Here is a 14,524-nt window from a genome sequence, read left to right on the forward strand (position 1 = left end):
GGGAACAGCTCCAACACCGAACGACCACGCACGCAACCTAGGGTTCATCCTCGACTCCACCCTCTCCATGAAAAAGCAGGTCAACGTCGTCTCATCCTCCTGCTTCAAAACCCTCTGCATGCTCCGCAAGATCTACAAGTGGATCCCAACAGAAACAAGAAGAACGGTCACCCAGGCCCTCGTCAGCAGCCGGCTGGACTACGGAAACGCCCTCTATGCAAGAGCTTCGGCCAAACTCCTGAAATGACTTCAACGCATTCAGAACGCCTCTGTACGCCTGATCCTTGACATCCCTCGCCACAGCCTCATCACACCCCACCTGAGAGACCAGCACTGGCTCCCCGTCGACAAGAGGATAAACTTCAAGCTCCGCACCCATGCGCACAAGGCACTCCACAACACTGGACCAGCGTACCTCAACAGACAACTCAGCTTCTACACCCCCACCCGCCAGTTTAACTCCACCAACCGCGCCCTTGCCACAGTCCGAAGAGCGACCTTTGGCAGCAGATCGTTCTCCCACCTCGCCGCCAAGACCTGGAACACCTTCCCCATCCCCCTACGGCAGACCCAAGACCTGCTGAGCTTCAGAAGACTCCTCAAGACCTGGCTTTTCGAGTAGTAGCAGCATTCCCTCCCCAGCGAAGAAGAACGGTCACCCAGGCCCTCGTCAGCAGCAGGCTGTACTACGGAAAAGCCCTCTGTGCAAGAGCTTCGGCCAAATTCCTGAAACAACTTCAACGCATTCAGAACGCCTCTGCACGCCTGATCCTTGACATCCCTCGCCACAGCCACATCACACCCCAGCTGAGAGACCAGCACTGGCTCCCCATCGACAAGAGGATAAACTTCAAGCTCCGCACCCATGCGCACAAGGCACTCCACAACACTGGACCAGCGTACCTCAACAGACAACTCAGCTTCTACACCCCCACCCGCCAGCTTAGCTCCACCGACCTCGCCCTTGCCACAGTCCGAAGAGCGACCTTTGGTAGCAGATCGTTCTCCCACCTCGCCGCTAAGACCTGGAACACCCTCCCCATCCCCCTACGGCAGACCCAAGACCTGCTGAGCTTCAGAAGACTCCTCAAGACCTGGCTTTTCGAGTAGTAGCAGCATTTCCTCCCCAGCGCCATGAGACCCTCACGGGTAAGTAGTGCGCTTTACAAATGTTTTGATTGATTGATTGATTGATCCCCCTGAAGCTACGCCCCTGCATAGATTCCAAAAGTTGTAAATAATTCCCAGCTGTTAGACTGGATCCATTAACTTCAAAACAGTACTCCTGAGCAAGTGCCGGTAGGTGGTGTGTGGGTCTGCTCCAACATCATTTTGCTCTGGAAGTGATGAGCAGAACTGGATATAATCACCAATCATGCGCTCTGATGTCAGTTCCTTTCTTTCCATGGCTTCAGGCCTGGATCCGGTACTACTTCTTAGTATTTTCAAGATTTGTTTGCAAACTTTTTCCAGTGTGAAAGAAAAAAATATCACCTCCTAAGACAGCAGAGTCCAATCCATGCAGGGACTGTTGAAATGAGAATTTGTAACAGATCATCACAAGGTATGCCCATCGTGCTTGGGGTCAGAAGGAACACGATTCCCAGACCTGTGATGAGCGCACACAGTTGAATTCAAAGGCCGTACACAACTGCAAGAAAAAGTTTTATGTTTGCAAATATTGGAAGACTTCACCCCATGACTGATCAAGGTTTAAAGACAAGTCCCATTCCTGCTCCCAAATTTGTTCCTGTGACAGATCTTCATTGCAGTCAAAATCTTCAGGTAATTCCAAGAAGAAGCATGAGAAACCTAAGTGGGAATCTGCCCCTTCCTGCCACTACTGAACTTCTGAGAAGGTGCAAAGACATCAACATGCCACTCATTCTTGCTCTCCATCTCCATTAGAGTCAATGCCAAGCATAGATCCGATGTACTCCGAATTTCCGGGTCTATAGTTGACAACACAGCAAATGGAGGTCTTTAAGGAGGTCAAACAGCACATATTCAGCATTTTACTGGTTCCCTCTGATGTGTCTTTGGGCCCCAAGGATCCACAGGCGCCTCTAGTCAGAAGTCCGCTGGCAGGCCCAATCTCGGCAGGAGAAACCCTATATTACAAGATAGGGACGGGGTAATAAACCTAGAAAGTAAAACTAGTCCCTGACCAAAAATGTAAAAATTTATTAGGATCATGTGTTGCTTTGTGATGATAAAGGGGTTATACTAATTGAGTAATTTCACAACAATACAGAGAATTATCGAATATTCTTCTACCATATAATCTTTGAGACAAACATGTACTAGAGACATACATGCAAAACACAAAGTTTTAAAAAATATATAAAAAATCAATTTTTATTCATCATTATAGTTAAAATCAATATATGTTTAAAAACACACTAGGAAACAATCCATTATTTCAATACAATTGTTTTGATCAAGAAAGCGAGAAAACTACACAAAAAGTCGACACAGCGTTTCGGTGCGATGTGATCAACCACCTTCTTCAGTTTAAAAAAAAAATTTGATATTGAACAATACAATATATTAGTATATATATATATATATCACAAAACATTTTCACATTTTTATACAGTGTGTCACAATATTAGTCTCTAGTTATAAAAACACAAATTGGAACAACAACATACTATATCCATTATTAACCATGATGCTATATGCATCATTACATATCCCCAAAACTAAACTCATGTAATAAAAACAAAGCTATAAGGACAAAACCCCACATGATCCTATTTTTTCTAGACCCACCTATTAAAATGTATCAATGCTTCCCTTGTGTGTTTCAAATGGGAAAAATTCTTATAGTTGATTTTTTGAGTAAAACCGTGGAATTTCCTGAAAGTAAATTATTGATTTTTCAATCAGGATTCATAAATAGGGTATTGATATAACAACCTTTGAATTTTAAATATTTATTGAACGTTTGTTATAACGTACCTTTTTATGCAGTACAATTCCTTATTAAAAATGATTGTTGGATCCACCAATAGGTTTAACACTATATATTGGTGTCCTTAAAAATACAAAAGCAGAGTTTTTACTTACTATATAATGGTCCATTTTTTATAACGGAGATAATTGGACACGGAAAAAGAGGCATACCGATAAAAGAACAATCCCTTTCATTAGCAATTCAGGTGAGCCGTGATTGAGCTTCACTTCGTTATTGTTCTTAGGGATTTTTCTAAGATATACAAGAAATGTTTTATACCATTCTCTATTGCTCTAGATCTCCATACCATTGTAAATGTTGTCATATTTAATAAACAGGCTGAAACATTACCTGGTTTGGCTGCTATCTTGGCATTGCAACTCAAAGAATAAGATCTGCAATCACCACAATAAAGTCTTTTAGTGAAGTCTATATATTTGCATATATGTATTATATTGTTTTTACAGTTCTAAATATACTAATCCTATTACATCAGTACAGGTAATTATCCACTATTAGGTGATTTAGCATCACAAAGCAACCCATGATCCTAGTACATTTTTACATTTTTGGTTAGGGACTAGTTTTACTTTCAAGGTCCAATCTCAGCGCCATCTGAGACTCTTGAACCCACTTTGGGCTTAGCAATGATTTCGGTCAGCCACCTCCCGCTCAACTGGTTCCCTTGGCATCAAAGCTGATCCTGGCACCACTGATGCTGTAGGATGATTCACAACTGATTATGCTGACTGATCCATTGCAGAATCAACTCCAACCTTGACTGAGGCCTTGACTTGATCCCACCAGGGGCAGGCAGCCGTCAACTCTTCAAATTCTAATACCTTGCTTTTATCACACAGTAGTGCTTTAACTCTACATTGATTTTTTGACACTGACTCTGACAATGGCAATTTTGATGAAGGGGATTTTTTTGTTCCTCAATATGATGAGGAAATGTGGTATGAGATGGTAACAAGATGACAGTGGCTTGGATACTTCTCCAGTTACTGGTCTTGTTTCTCCTTCCAGCCCTGCCACCAAAGAAAGATCATCCTTTGCTTATTTGGAGTGCACAGAAGTACTGGACCCTTAAACTGCCTACTATGAAGGTGAAGACAAATGTTCTCCAGTCTTATCAAGCACTTACAGAACCTCTATTACTATTTAACTAATCTCTGACCCAACCTGTATAGGATGACAGTAGTGTAGCAAAGTTTATAATATTCTCTGTTGATTTTATAATGATTATGCATGTTTTATTGTATATCTTTGATGGCCAACGGCCGAAATAAAGATTGATTACCAAAAAAAAAAATATACATATATATTCTCTGTGGCTTGGATACTGCCAACTGCCGAGATTGGTTGATTGGCACGAGTGTTGGGCTTCAGTGCCATGCCCAAATGAGGTCTACTGGCTCCTCATGGGATGTCCAGGCATCCCTTATGAATATGCCACTCAATGGCTCTTGCCTTTTTGGTGAGACGGAGGACTCAGTCCTAGAATGTTTTAAGGTTAGCAGTGCCACAGCATGTGTCTTGGTACTGTCTTCCCCTCCAGACAGTTCCAGCAAAATATGTGCCCCTTTGGATATGATATGGGGTTCCCATACAGCCAATGTCAGCCCCCAGCCCAGTAGCCTCCCAGCCAAGTGTGGCTTAGGTCGTGGCTCACATGGATAAATCAGGGCATCAGGGACAACAGGTAGATCTATCTCCCAGCTGTTACCCTTACTTACAAAACCTCTTTTGTGTGCCCTTTGATGCACACATTCACCCTGTCAGGTGCAGGATTCGACCTTTCCTTCAAAGGTGGTAAGTCATTACATCAGGCAATTGGGTCCTCCAAATTGGGAATCAGGCTACATCCTCCCTTTTGTTTCTACCCCCACACCTTCCACTGCCATTAAGACGGCTGACAGAGGACCACATGCCCAACTTGCAGCAGGAAGTACAGGCCCTTCTGGCCATAAGAGCCATCAAAACGTTTACAGCCTCAAAAGTAGGAATTGTTTATTACTACCACCACTTCCTTATACCTAAGAAGGATGTAGACCTTTGTACTATCTCAGATGTATTTATTTAAATATTAATGAGTTTTATATAGTGCTGGCCAGACCTGAGGGTATCGGAGTGCTTTACAACATTTCTAATGTGAGAGTCACACAATACAGCAGTAGTATAAATATTGGCTCGGTAGTACCAGCGTGCTGTGCAACATTAAGGTAAGGAAGTACTGATATAACCTCGTTGAGTGCACGTTGTCTTTCCCTGAACCTCCTTCAGGGAGGAGGGAACGTTGCAAGGGTCGGGGAGAGGGGAGGAGGTAGGTCTTCATGACACGTTCTACACGGCGGTGTGGGAGAGACGGATTACGATGAGCAACAGCTGACCTTGCAAGCAAGAGTGCTAATAGGGAGCTGTTCTCACTCCCCCGCCATTTCGAGTTTAAAAATGTAATAAACTTGGTTTGTCTCCAAGAGTGAGGAGCTCCACTAAAGGTGATATCCCCTTCTTCCTCTGGATTTAAAGGAGGGAGGGTGAGCACACAGGGTTCACAGTGGTGAGAGTCCTGAGGAAAGCTGGGGTTTTAGTTTTTGCTAGCTGAAACATGTCGACACCTATGCAGAGAGGAGGGGTTGGTGTCTCATTATAAGCTTCCCAACCTATAATCCACGTTCTTGTTTTAATCCTGGACAGGGTACCTAATAAAATTACGATAAGGACTCCCTGATACCAGTTTTATATCACTTCATATCACTTTTTCTGCACCATTATCTCACCTGTGATCTCACACTTTACACTTTGTGTTGTATTGTCTTCCCCTCCCTATTGCTCCACCTCCAGTGTTGGGCTGACGCAGAGGTGTGTTAGCAGCCCCACGATGAAGCATGACACAGCTTGCTGTGTGTGAGGGCAATTTTTACAAAGTTGGTGCATTCCCACACACTTTTCTACCTTCACGTAGCTTTATTATCCCTCTTCTTTTTGTGAGATTTAAGCTATTGAGCGGGAGGTCGAAGAGGGGTCATTATACTCTCACCCCTCTGTATCTTGTGTTTTTTTTTGGTGTTTTATTTTCTTCATGACACAGTGTCAGGTACTGCAGTGTGCAGGCTTGTGCGCTTCGGCTGCTGCTATTGGTCTGAGAGGGAACGGTTGAGGAAGAGGTCTTTTAGGTGTTTTTTAAATGTTACTAAAGAAGGGATAGTCCTGATATCGGCTGGGATGGAGTTCCAGATTTTGGGCGCATTTCCAGTGAAGGAACTGGCAGCTTTTGTTTGTTGGCGTGTTTTCATAGGGATGAGTAGTATGGTGTTGGAGCTCCTGAGGTTCCTTGTCTGACCGGCCTTCTTGAGTTTGGGGGCCAGGTAGTCGGGTTTCCACGGGTGGAGGGCTTTATGCGTGAGGCAGGTAGTTCTGAAGCTGGCACACATTTCGACTGGGAGCCAGTTTAGTTCTCTGAGTGCGGTTGAGATGTGATCATATTTCTTAACTCCGGTGACCATTCTGGCTGCTGCATTGAAAGTTGTTTTGAGGCGGGCTAGGTGGGATTTTGGTGTACCAGTGTGGACTGCATTCCCATAGTCGAGTCTAGACAGCACCAGTGATTGAGTGACTTGTTTGAGGTCCTTGGGCGGGATGAAGGGTTTTATTTTGTTGAGTAGTTTCAAGTTGAGGAAGGCACTCTTTGCGGAGTTCTTAATGTGTTTGTCCAAGTCAAGTTTTGAGACTAGGGTAACTCCTAATGATTTTACCTAGTTAGCCAAGGTGAGATTACCGTTGAGAACATCAATTGCTTTTAGCCATTCTATGATTTGTGGGTTCTCTTCAATGTTGGAAATGAGGAGGATTTCTGTTTCGTCTTGGTTGAGTTTTAAGTGGTTTATTGATAGCCAGTGTTGGACTGCTCTTAGAGTGTCGTTGAGTCTCTGAATGTCATCAATGGAGGAGGTTTCCAGATAGATCTGGGTGTCAACTGCATATAGGAGGAAGGGGATGTTGGCTTTTTTGAGTATGGTTTTGAGGGGTTCCATGTAGATATTGAACAGTTGTGGGGAGAGCACTGAACCTTGTGGGACACCCCTGCTGAGTCGGACGTAGTTTTTAATTTTTGTTCTTTGGGAGCGGTTGTGTAAGAAGGAGGAGAACCAGTGTAAGACCTTCTCATCTACACCTACCCTTTCTTGAAGAACCTTAATGAGTAGGTTGTGATCAACCGTTTCAAAGGCTGCTGATCGGTCCAGGAGAATGAATAGGCAACATTGGTCTGTATCAAGTTACTTGTGGATATCGTCCATGACGCTAAGGATCGCGGTCCCAGTGCTGTGGCCTTTTCTGAAGCCCGATTGGTGAGGATCTAAAAGGTTGATGTTGTCCATGTGCTGAGTCAGTTGTAGGAGAACACACCTTTCGAGGATTTTGGATAGGAAGGGGAGATTGGAGACGGGTCTGAGATTGTTCAGATCATTAGTGTCGAGGCCTAGTTTTTCAATAATCTAAACAAATGCCAGCACTGAAACCTAGTGTCCTAAATATTTTGAAAAACAGACTAGAAGCTTCAATTTTTAGTCATGTGGTTGAATTAATCCATCAACATTTGTTTTTATTTTTCAATTTTTCAGCAAAAGAGTATACAAAACTTATTATAAATATGTGCAATAGACAAAAACTGACGACGTAAGTGAACAGATCTAAGTGCTCCACAACAAAGTTACATACACCCTCTTTCACAGTCACTCCCTCAATCACAACCCGATTCTCTTCACACACTTTCACCAAAGACAAACACAACATACATTTAATTGTGCAGACAGTAATAGTTTTAAAATTGTGATGGTGCCTACGTAAACCTTTTTATCATAGTAGTTCGGTTCAAATAATTGGTATCCTAATAAATGGCAGAGCGAAACATAAATCACAGACTTGGTCAGCCACTATGCAGTATTGACTTATCTGCTTACTGTTACAAGCATTTAAACAATGAGAACTGACTGACAACGTAGGTTACACCAAAACACAAACAAAAAGGTCGACGCGTTTCAAACCGGACCTTTTTTGTCCGTAGTTGTTTTTGTCCTCTTTTTAGATTATCTGTTGGTCCTGATGAGAACCGGGCAAAAAAGGTCCGGTTTGAAACGCGTCAACCTTTTTGTTTGTGTTTTGGTGTAACCTACGTTGTCAGTCAGTTCTCATTGTTTAAATGCTTGTAACAGTAAGCAGATAAGTCAATACTGCATAGTGGCTGACCAAGTCTGTGATTTATGTTTCGCTCTGCCATTTATTAGGATACCAATTATTTGAACCGAACTACTATGATAAAAAGGTTTACGTAGGCACCATCACAATTTTAAAACTATTACTGTCTGCACAATTAAATGTATGTTGTGTTTGTCTTTGGTGAAAGTGTGTGAAGAGAATCGGGTTGTTAGTGAGGGAGTGACTGTGAAAGAGGGTGTATGTAACTTTGTTGTGGAGCACTTAGTTCTGTTCACTTACGTCGTCAGTTTTTGTCTATTGCACATATTTATAACTAGCAGCCCGCCCCGGCGTTGCCCGGGGGCAGATGGGGGCTGGGGGCTGCATTTGCTTAGTCCCGGCCGGGCCGCCCGCGTCCCCTTTCTCCCTTGCCGCTCTTCCTGTTAACGCAGTTTAGATAAGATTATATTCGGGATTTGTACTCCTTGCCTCTGGGCGGAAAGGTGAATGCCGAAGGAGCTCTTGTAGTCGGTTCCTCTGCCTCCTGCCCTCTCCCTTGCTATGAAGCAGCCCACCCCCATCCCTCGCTCTTCCTCACTCGCTGTCGGCTGAAGCTCCCAGATCGCATTACCTGCTGCTCATTCACAGACACGCCAGAGCGCAGCACCTCGCCTGACATGCACGGGAGACATTCACACTAATAAGCAAACAGATCTGCCCCCTGCCACGCCAGGCAGGGTGCCGTGAAAATAACCGTGGTGCAGATCTAGCAGCCCGCCCCAGCGTTGCCTGGGGCAGAAGGGGGTTGGGGGCTGCATTTTTACCCCGGGGCAGAAGGTGGCTGGGGCAGCATGTTCTCCGTTCCGCCCGCCTCACGGACTTGAATTAATTTAGGAAGTAGCAGCCCCCCCGCCCCGCCTCCCGCCTGGACTCCTTAAACATTAAAGGCCGCGCTGGGCACCCGCCGACTCCCTCCCCCCTCCTGCCTCCCGCCTCCCGCCTCCCGCCTCAGCAACGTACCTCTCACTGCCACTGCTCCTCAGATTCTCGCAACTCCTACCGGCGCTGTTGTCCTCCGCTCTTCCTGGTTCTGGTCAACGCCGCTCCTCCCCTCATTTCGTCTGCTCTTCCTGGTTTGGGAAACGCTGCTCCTCCCCTCACGCAGACGTCGCGGCCGGCACTAGTTGCAAGGGACTACTTTTTTAAATTTATTAATATTTTAAAAAACGTTTTATTTTTATTTTTATGTAGCCTATGTCCTTCTGCTTGCCCTGAGGTTTTCTAAGATGTCTTGGGTGTGTGGATTGGCGCTGTAGTTCCCGAGTTTACCTTGCCTAAAGGTGCAAGTTCTCTCTTTATAATAGTAGTATAGATAAGTTTTGTATACTCTTTTGCTGAAAAATTGAAAAATAAAAACAAATGTTGATGGATTAATTCAACCACATGACTAAAAATTGAAGTTTCTAGTCTGTTTTTCAAAATATTTAGGACACTAGGTTTCAGTGCTGGCATTTATTTTGTTTGTTTTGAGACATTTGACTCTGCCTCGCTGAATAGAGCCAAAGCCCTTGGTTGTTTGGTAATGGTTTTTCAATAATGGCGTGACTTGGCCGACTTTGAGGCAGGCTGGTATGACTCCGGTTCTTAAGGAGCTGTTTATAATCTTGCACCAGAACGGGGCTAGGTAGAGTTTCAGCTTTTTGGTCAATTGGGTGGGTATAGGATCTAGGACGTAAGATGAGGGATTGGTTCAATTTGCAGTGCTACCTTTTGGTTGCACCAGTGCCCCTTGAGTGTTCAAGAAAGTGATGGCAGTGTCACAGCACACCTTCTGAGGTTGTGTGTATTAGTCTTCCCCTAACTCGATGACTAGTTGTTGAAGATGGGCTTGCCCCATGCTGTCATCAATCAGCTCCAGACGAAGGTAAGCCTCCTAACATTGTTGGAGTTCACTAGCAAACTGACTCCTTAGCAGACTCTCCTGTTCATCAGAGCTATTCTGGATACGCAACAGTTTGGTGCCCTTTTCCCGGAGCAGAGATTCCAGGACATTCAGGCAATAATCCTGATGTTTTAGCCTCTGTTCGGGATCTCAGAGCAGATGACTCTGAGGCTGCTAGGATTGCTGGCCTTCCTCATCCTGCTAGTGATACTTGCCAGATGGTGTATGTGGGCTCTACAGTGGGATATAAAGTTCCAGTGGGAACAGCATCAGGGTAACTAGATTTCAGAGGAGACTGCAGAAGATCTGCAATGGTGGCTGCCAGAACTAGATTGGGGAAGTGGCAGACCCCTCTCCTTACCCCACCCAGATTTGACAGTGGTGACGGATGCATCAGGTCTCGGTTGGAGAGGTCATCAATAACTTTGGGAGGTACGGAGGTCTTGGAGGAAAGGCCAATTAGCATGCTCAATTGAGAAGATTTACAAACAAAGTCTAAAAAAATAGCTACCCTCAAAAGGAGTTGAGTGTTGCTCACATCAGATATTGTAGGCAAGCAAAGCAATTTGGGTAGTTCCAGATTAGGAGGTTACAAACGAAGGAAGGAATCATGATACAAAAGCTGAAAACAAAGCAGTCAAACCATAAATAAATCCTTCATTCATTGCAACGAGACAAACAAATCTGTTTCTGATGGTCATTTCAAGGAGGTTAGAGGTTTTTGAGATGGTGAATGTATACATTTTTAAGGCCCAGTTCCATCTTTTCCCGAGGGTTATTTCACTAGAGTGTGTTCAATGCTAAACTTGCAGAGTTATGTAGGTGAATGTGCTTGAGATTATACACGTGTCTGTTTATATGAACCACTGGCACCCACCAGCTCATAAAATGTACATCTCCATTTTGTTTGGCAGGTGAACGAAGAGGGCAGCGAGGCAGCAGCTGCCACATCTATAATATTCGCCGGACGCTCCTTGAACTTGAACAGGGTGATCGTCAAAGCCAACAGGCCGTTCTTGGTCTTCATCAGAGAAGTCGACATCAATGCCATTATCTTCATGGGCAGAGTATCTAACCCTTGTACAAAGTGATCTTACCCCTGCAGAAGTCTCTGGCCATTTGCAACTCTCTTTATAGTTTCAGCTTCCAAAACAAATTCTTTGAACCTTTTATAGTTATAGGCACATTCCCATTCTAGGTTCATTATAAGAACACCCCTCCATCCCCAACTGTTTTAAATGCATCTCACAGTAACAGAGATTCACCTTCTCTGCCAACCATGAAGAATGGACATTCCAGGGAATGCTTCAAACTCTTCACTCTGCAGTTCATGGCCACTCTTTTCTGTCCACAACAGCCACTGGGCATCAAATCAGTGCCTTCAAATATTTTCTTCTTCCCCATTGGTCAAAAGACTAGGGCGATCAACCAGTGCCTTCACCTCTTCCTGTGGCAATTCCTACTCCATTTCTTTGATACCTCAAACATTGTACATTCTTCTCTCAGCAATTTAAGTAACACTTTTCTATCGAGTTTGGAAAGTTGGCCCACCAATGCCTTGAATTCCTCCCTCAACAATATATATTCTAATTCTCTACTGCATAGATCAAGTGGACTGGACTAACTAACCAGTGCCTCAAATTCAAATTCTTCCCAGATCAATACAGATGCCCCTTGTCCAGTGATCATACAGGCTGAATTATCCAACCAATGCTTGCACATTTCATATTGCAGCACAGATTGCCTAGATTCATCCATCATTAAAACCAGTCTTCTTAAAAATGCCTAAAAACTATTCATGTGACATCAAGTACATCTCTTCTAAACCCACCACGAAGACTGGGTTGTACAACGATTGCCCATTTTCCTCTGCAACCGAACATCTAATAATCTTCTTACTTCAAAACAAAATATTTTATTTTTGAACTGCATAGTGGTAACCATCAGCCAATGCCTTAAACCATTTGCACCCCACAGCATATTCCCATCCAGGGCCAGACTGGCTGTAGCGGGAACCGGGCGTTTGTCCAGTGGGCCGCCAGGATGGGGGTAGGAATCGGACCCCTGGGGGGCCGTTTGTGTTACCGGGTGCTGGGTTTTGAAGCATAGCGTCAATATCGGCTTCCTGTAACAAACCTGTTTTCCCCCTCCTGGGTAACAAACCTGTCTTCCCCCTCCTGGCGGCCGGTCCAACTCAATTGCCAGGGCCGATTGGCGTTCCCAGTCCGGCCCTGTTCCCATCTGTGATTCCAAGGTGGTAATATGGTATGCCTATATGGTATGCCAACGATGGCTTCCTTAAGACGTCTGCCATGAGGACCAAAAAAGGGAGCAGCCTTTCTCCTGATTGAAAGAAATGTATCTCATGTAATAAAAAATCTGTAAGAGAATCTCAACAAACAATGTGTAGGCGCGTTTTTCTGTCTCATCAGTTGTGTCATGGTGGGCAAGTGATTCCAGATTAGTTGTCTTAAATGTGGGACGTATCAGCCTCAAATGGCCCTTCCTTACCAATGTCATTATTTTACTCAAATAATGGGATTTGCAAACAAGTCTTGACTCACCACAGGAGCTATAGCAACAAGTGAGTCAGCCATTTCTAAACAGAGTGGAGTAAAAGTCACAAAGAAACTCTGTTAAATGTAGTTAATTTTTACAGACGATTTTTCTGAATTTAGTAGCAAAAAAAACATTAATTTTAGGGACAGGAATCTTTTGAAATAAGCTAATACTTTAGAGCCTCTCATAATACCTCATCATTTTATTACTTTATTACTCCAAAGATGGAGCCCATCGACGTAGAGTAGAAAAATGTCCAGATGATATAAATCTACTTGTGCTACGTGCATCAAGGATAGAAATAAGTTCTGCGGGCCTATTTATGAGAAGGTCAAGCAGCACAACGCAGCGCACCAGGTCGCCTTGCGAGACAGGGAAAGGGCAGTAATGCACCCTATTTAAGGCAATCCAGAGCTTTCCTATCTTTTCCCTTGTGCTGGCGCCACCTTGGGAGGCTAGCGCCAGTGCAGGCAACCTGGGGCAAGGGGGATGTATGACATTACAACGCATGCTTTTACCACGCATGCTTTTACATCGCAAATTTTACAACGCACGCCTTTACAACGCATAGTGTTGAGGGGTGCTGGATAGTGAATAGTTTAATTTACTATTCCAACTCCAGTTCCCGTGGATAGTAGGGAAGGTGTTGGATAGTAAATTAAATCTATTCCCTATCCTAGAGCGCCCCCCAGCGCAATGCGTTGTAATGGTCTGCGTTGTAAAAGTTGCGATGTAAAGGCACTGCGTGCTAAAAGTTGCATTGTAAAGGATGTTTCCCGGGCAAGGGTGCCTGCATTACAGGCAGGATTCTTTTTGTGCAGGAAAAACAATCCAGAGAGGCATATTCTTCTATCTGTGTGTGCTGCAGAATGCAGCACACATAGAAAGAGGAAGTATTGAGGAGAAGTAAAGATATTTCACCTTGTTATGCCTCACCTGAGGAGGTGTATCTTTTAGGCGCATTCCGAGGTCTTTCAGTTCTGGTAAATCTGGGAATGCGTCAAAAACAATGCAACACCCATGGAACGCATTTCCAGGGCAGAGTAAGGCAGAACAGCGATTTGCTCTGCGTTGCCATACTCCAAATTTATGGAGCCATGCAGGGCCATGCAAAGTAGCCTTGCGTAGCTTCGCAAATTACATGTAAGGTTGGCGTCGGTCCTGCACCACGTTGATTTGTGCAAGAGCGACTCAAACCAACACATAAATAGGCCGCTGAATGATGTGCCACAAGCAATAGGGTCTATCATTTCTGCTCGACCAGGGAGCGAAGATCAGCATTTTCGTACCCAAAAAAAATGCCATTAGCCTTACTGTCCTGCTCTCCCTGCCTCCGCTACTCTCTCTCCCTCTCTCTAAACGACTCTTCCCAATATTTTTGATCCATATTTTTCCTCCCTTCTCTCAATAATAATTTGTGCCATAAATGTAATATTTTTTCTCTATTATTTGCTGTCCTGCTATGCTGCCTTTTTTTCTTTAAACCCTTCCTGTCTTCCTCTCTCACACGTTTTCTTTCCTTAGCGATTTGTGCTCTATGGCATCATGCAAATTAATAAACAGCCCAAAAACTGGAGGACTAGTTTACCAGCGAGTCTGTATTTTATTTTGGTTATTCCAGTATTACCTTTGCTGATTCTGCCAGTTTTGCTGCCTTGTTGAGGGCCCGCAGACGTCTTCTTTCAAGTCAACACACACAGAGGGATATTTACAATAAAATGTCAGAGCGCTGTGTTACTCCAAAATTGGTAACGCTGCGCTCTGACATTTTTTAAATGCAGGGATGCATTGTATTTATGATACAGCGCACTCCTGTGTTTCCCTTTGCGCTGATGATACTAAATCTGCCTTGCGCCTGCGCAGGC

The 14,524-nt window shown here is 44.3% G+C and overlaps 1 protein-coding gene across 2 annotated transcripts in view; it reads left to right on the forward strand.

Moving 5' to 3' along the window:
- The window catches only part of SERPINC1 (serpin family C member 1), a 57,650-nt gene extending 45,147 nt beyond the window's left edge, over positions 1-12,503 (forward strand). For both annotated transcript variants that reach the window (XM_086956821.1, XM_086956831.1), the window contains exon 7: positions 11,015-12,503. In XM_086956821.1, coding sequence (XP_086812947.1) covers positions 11,015-11,191 — 177 coding nt within the window. In that variant the 3' untranslated portion in view covers positions 11,192-12,503. The remainder of the gene's footprint in view (positions 1-11,014) is intronic.
- Positions 12,504-14,524: the final 2,021 nt, after the last annotated feature.

The sequence above is a fragment of the Lissotriton vulgaris genome, chromosome 1_1 (assembly GCF_964263255.1).
Source record: "Lissotriton vulgaris chromosome 1_1, aLisVul1.2, whole genome shotgun sequence".
In the NCBI taxonomy this organism is placed as follows: Eukaryota; Metazoa; Chordata; class Amphibia; order Caudata; family Salamandridae; genus Lissotriton; species Lissotriton vulgaris.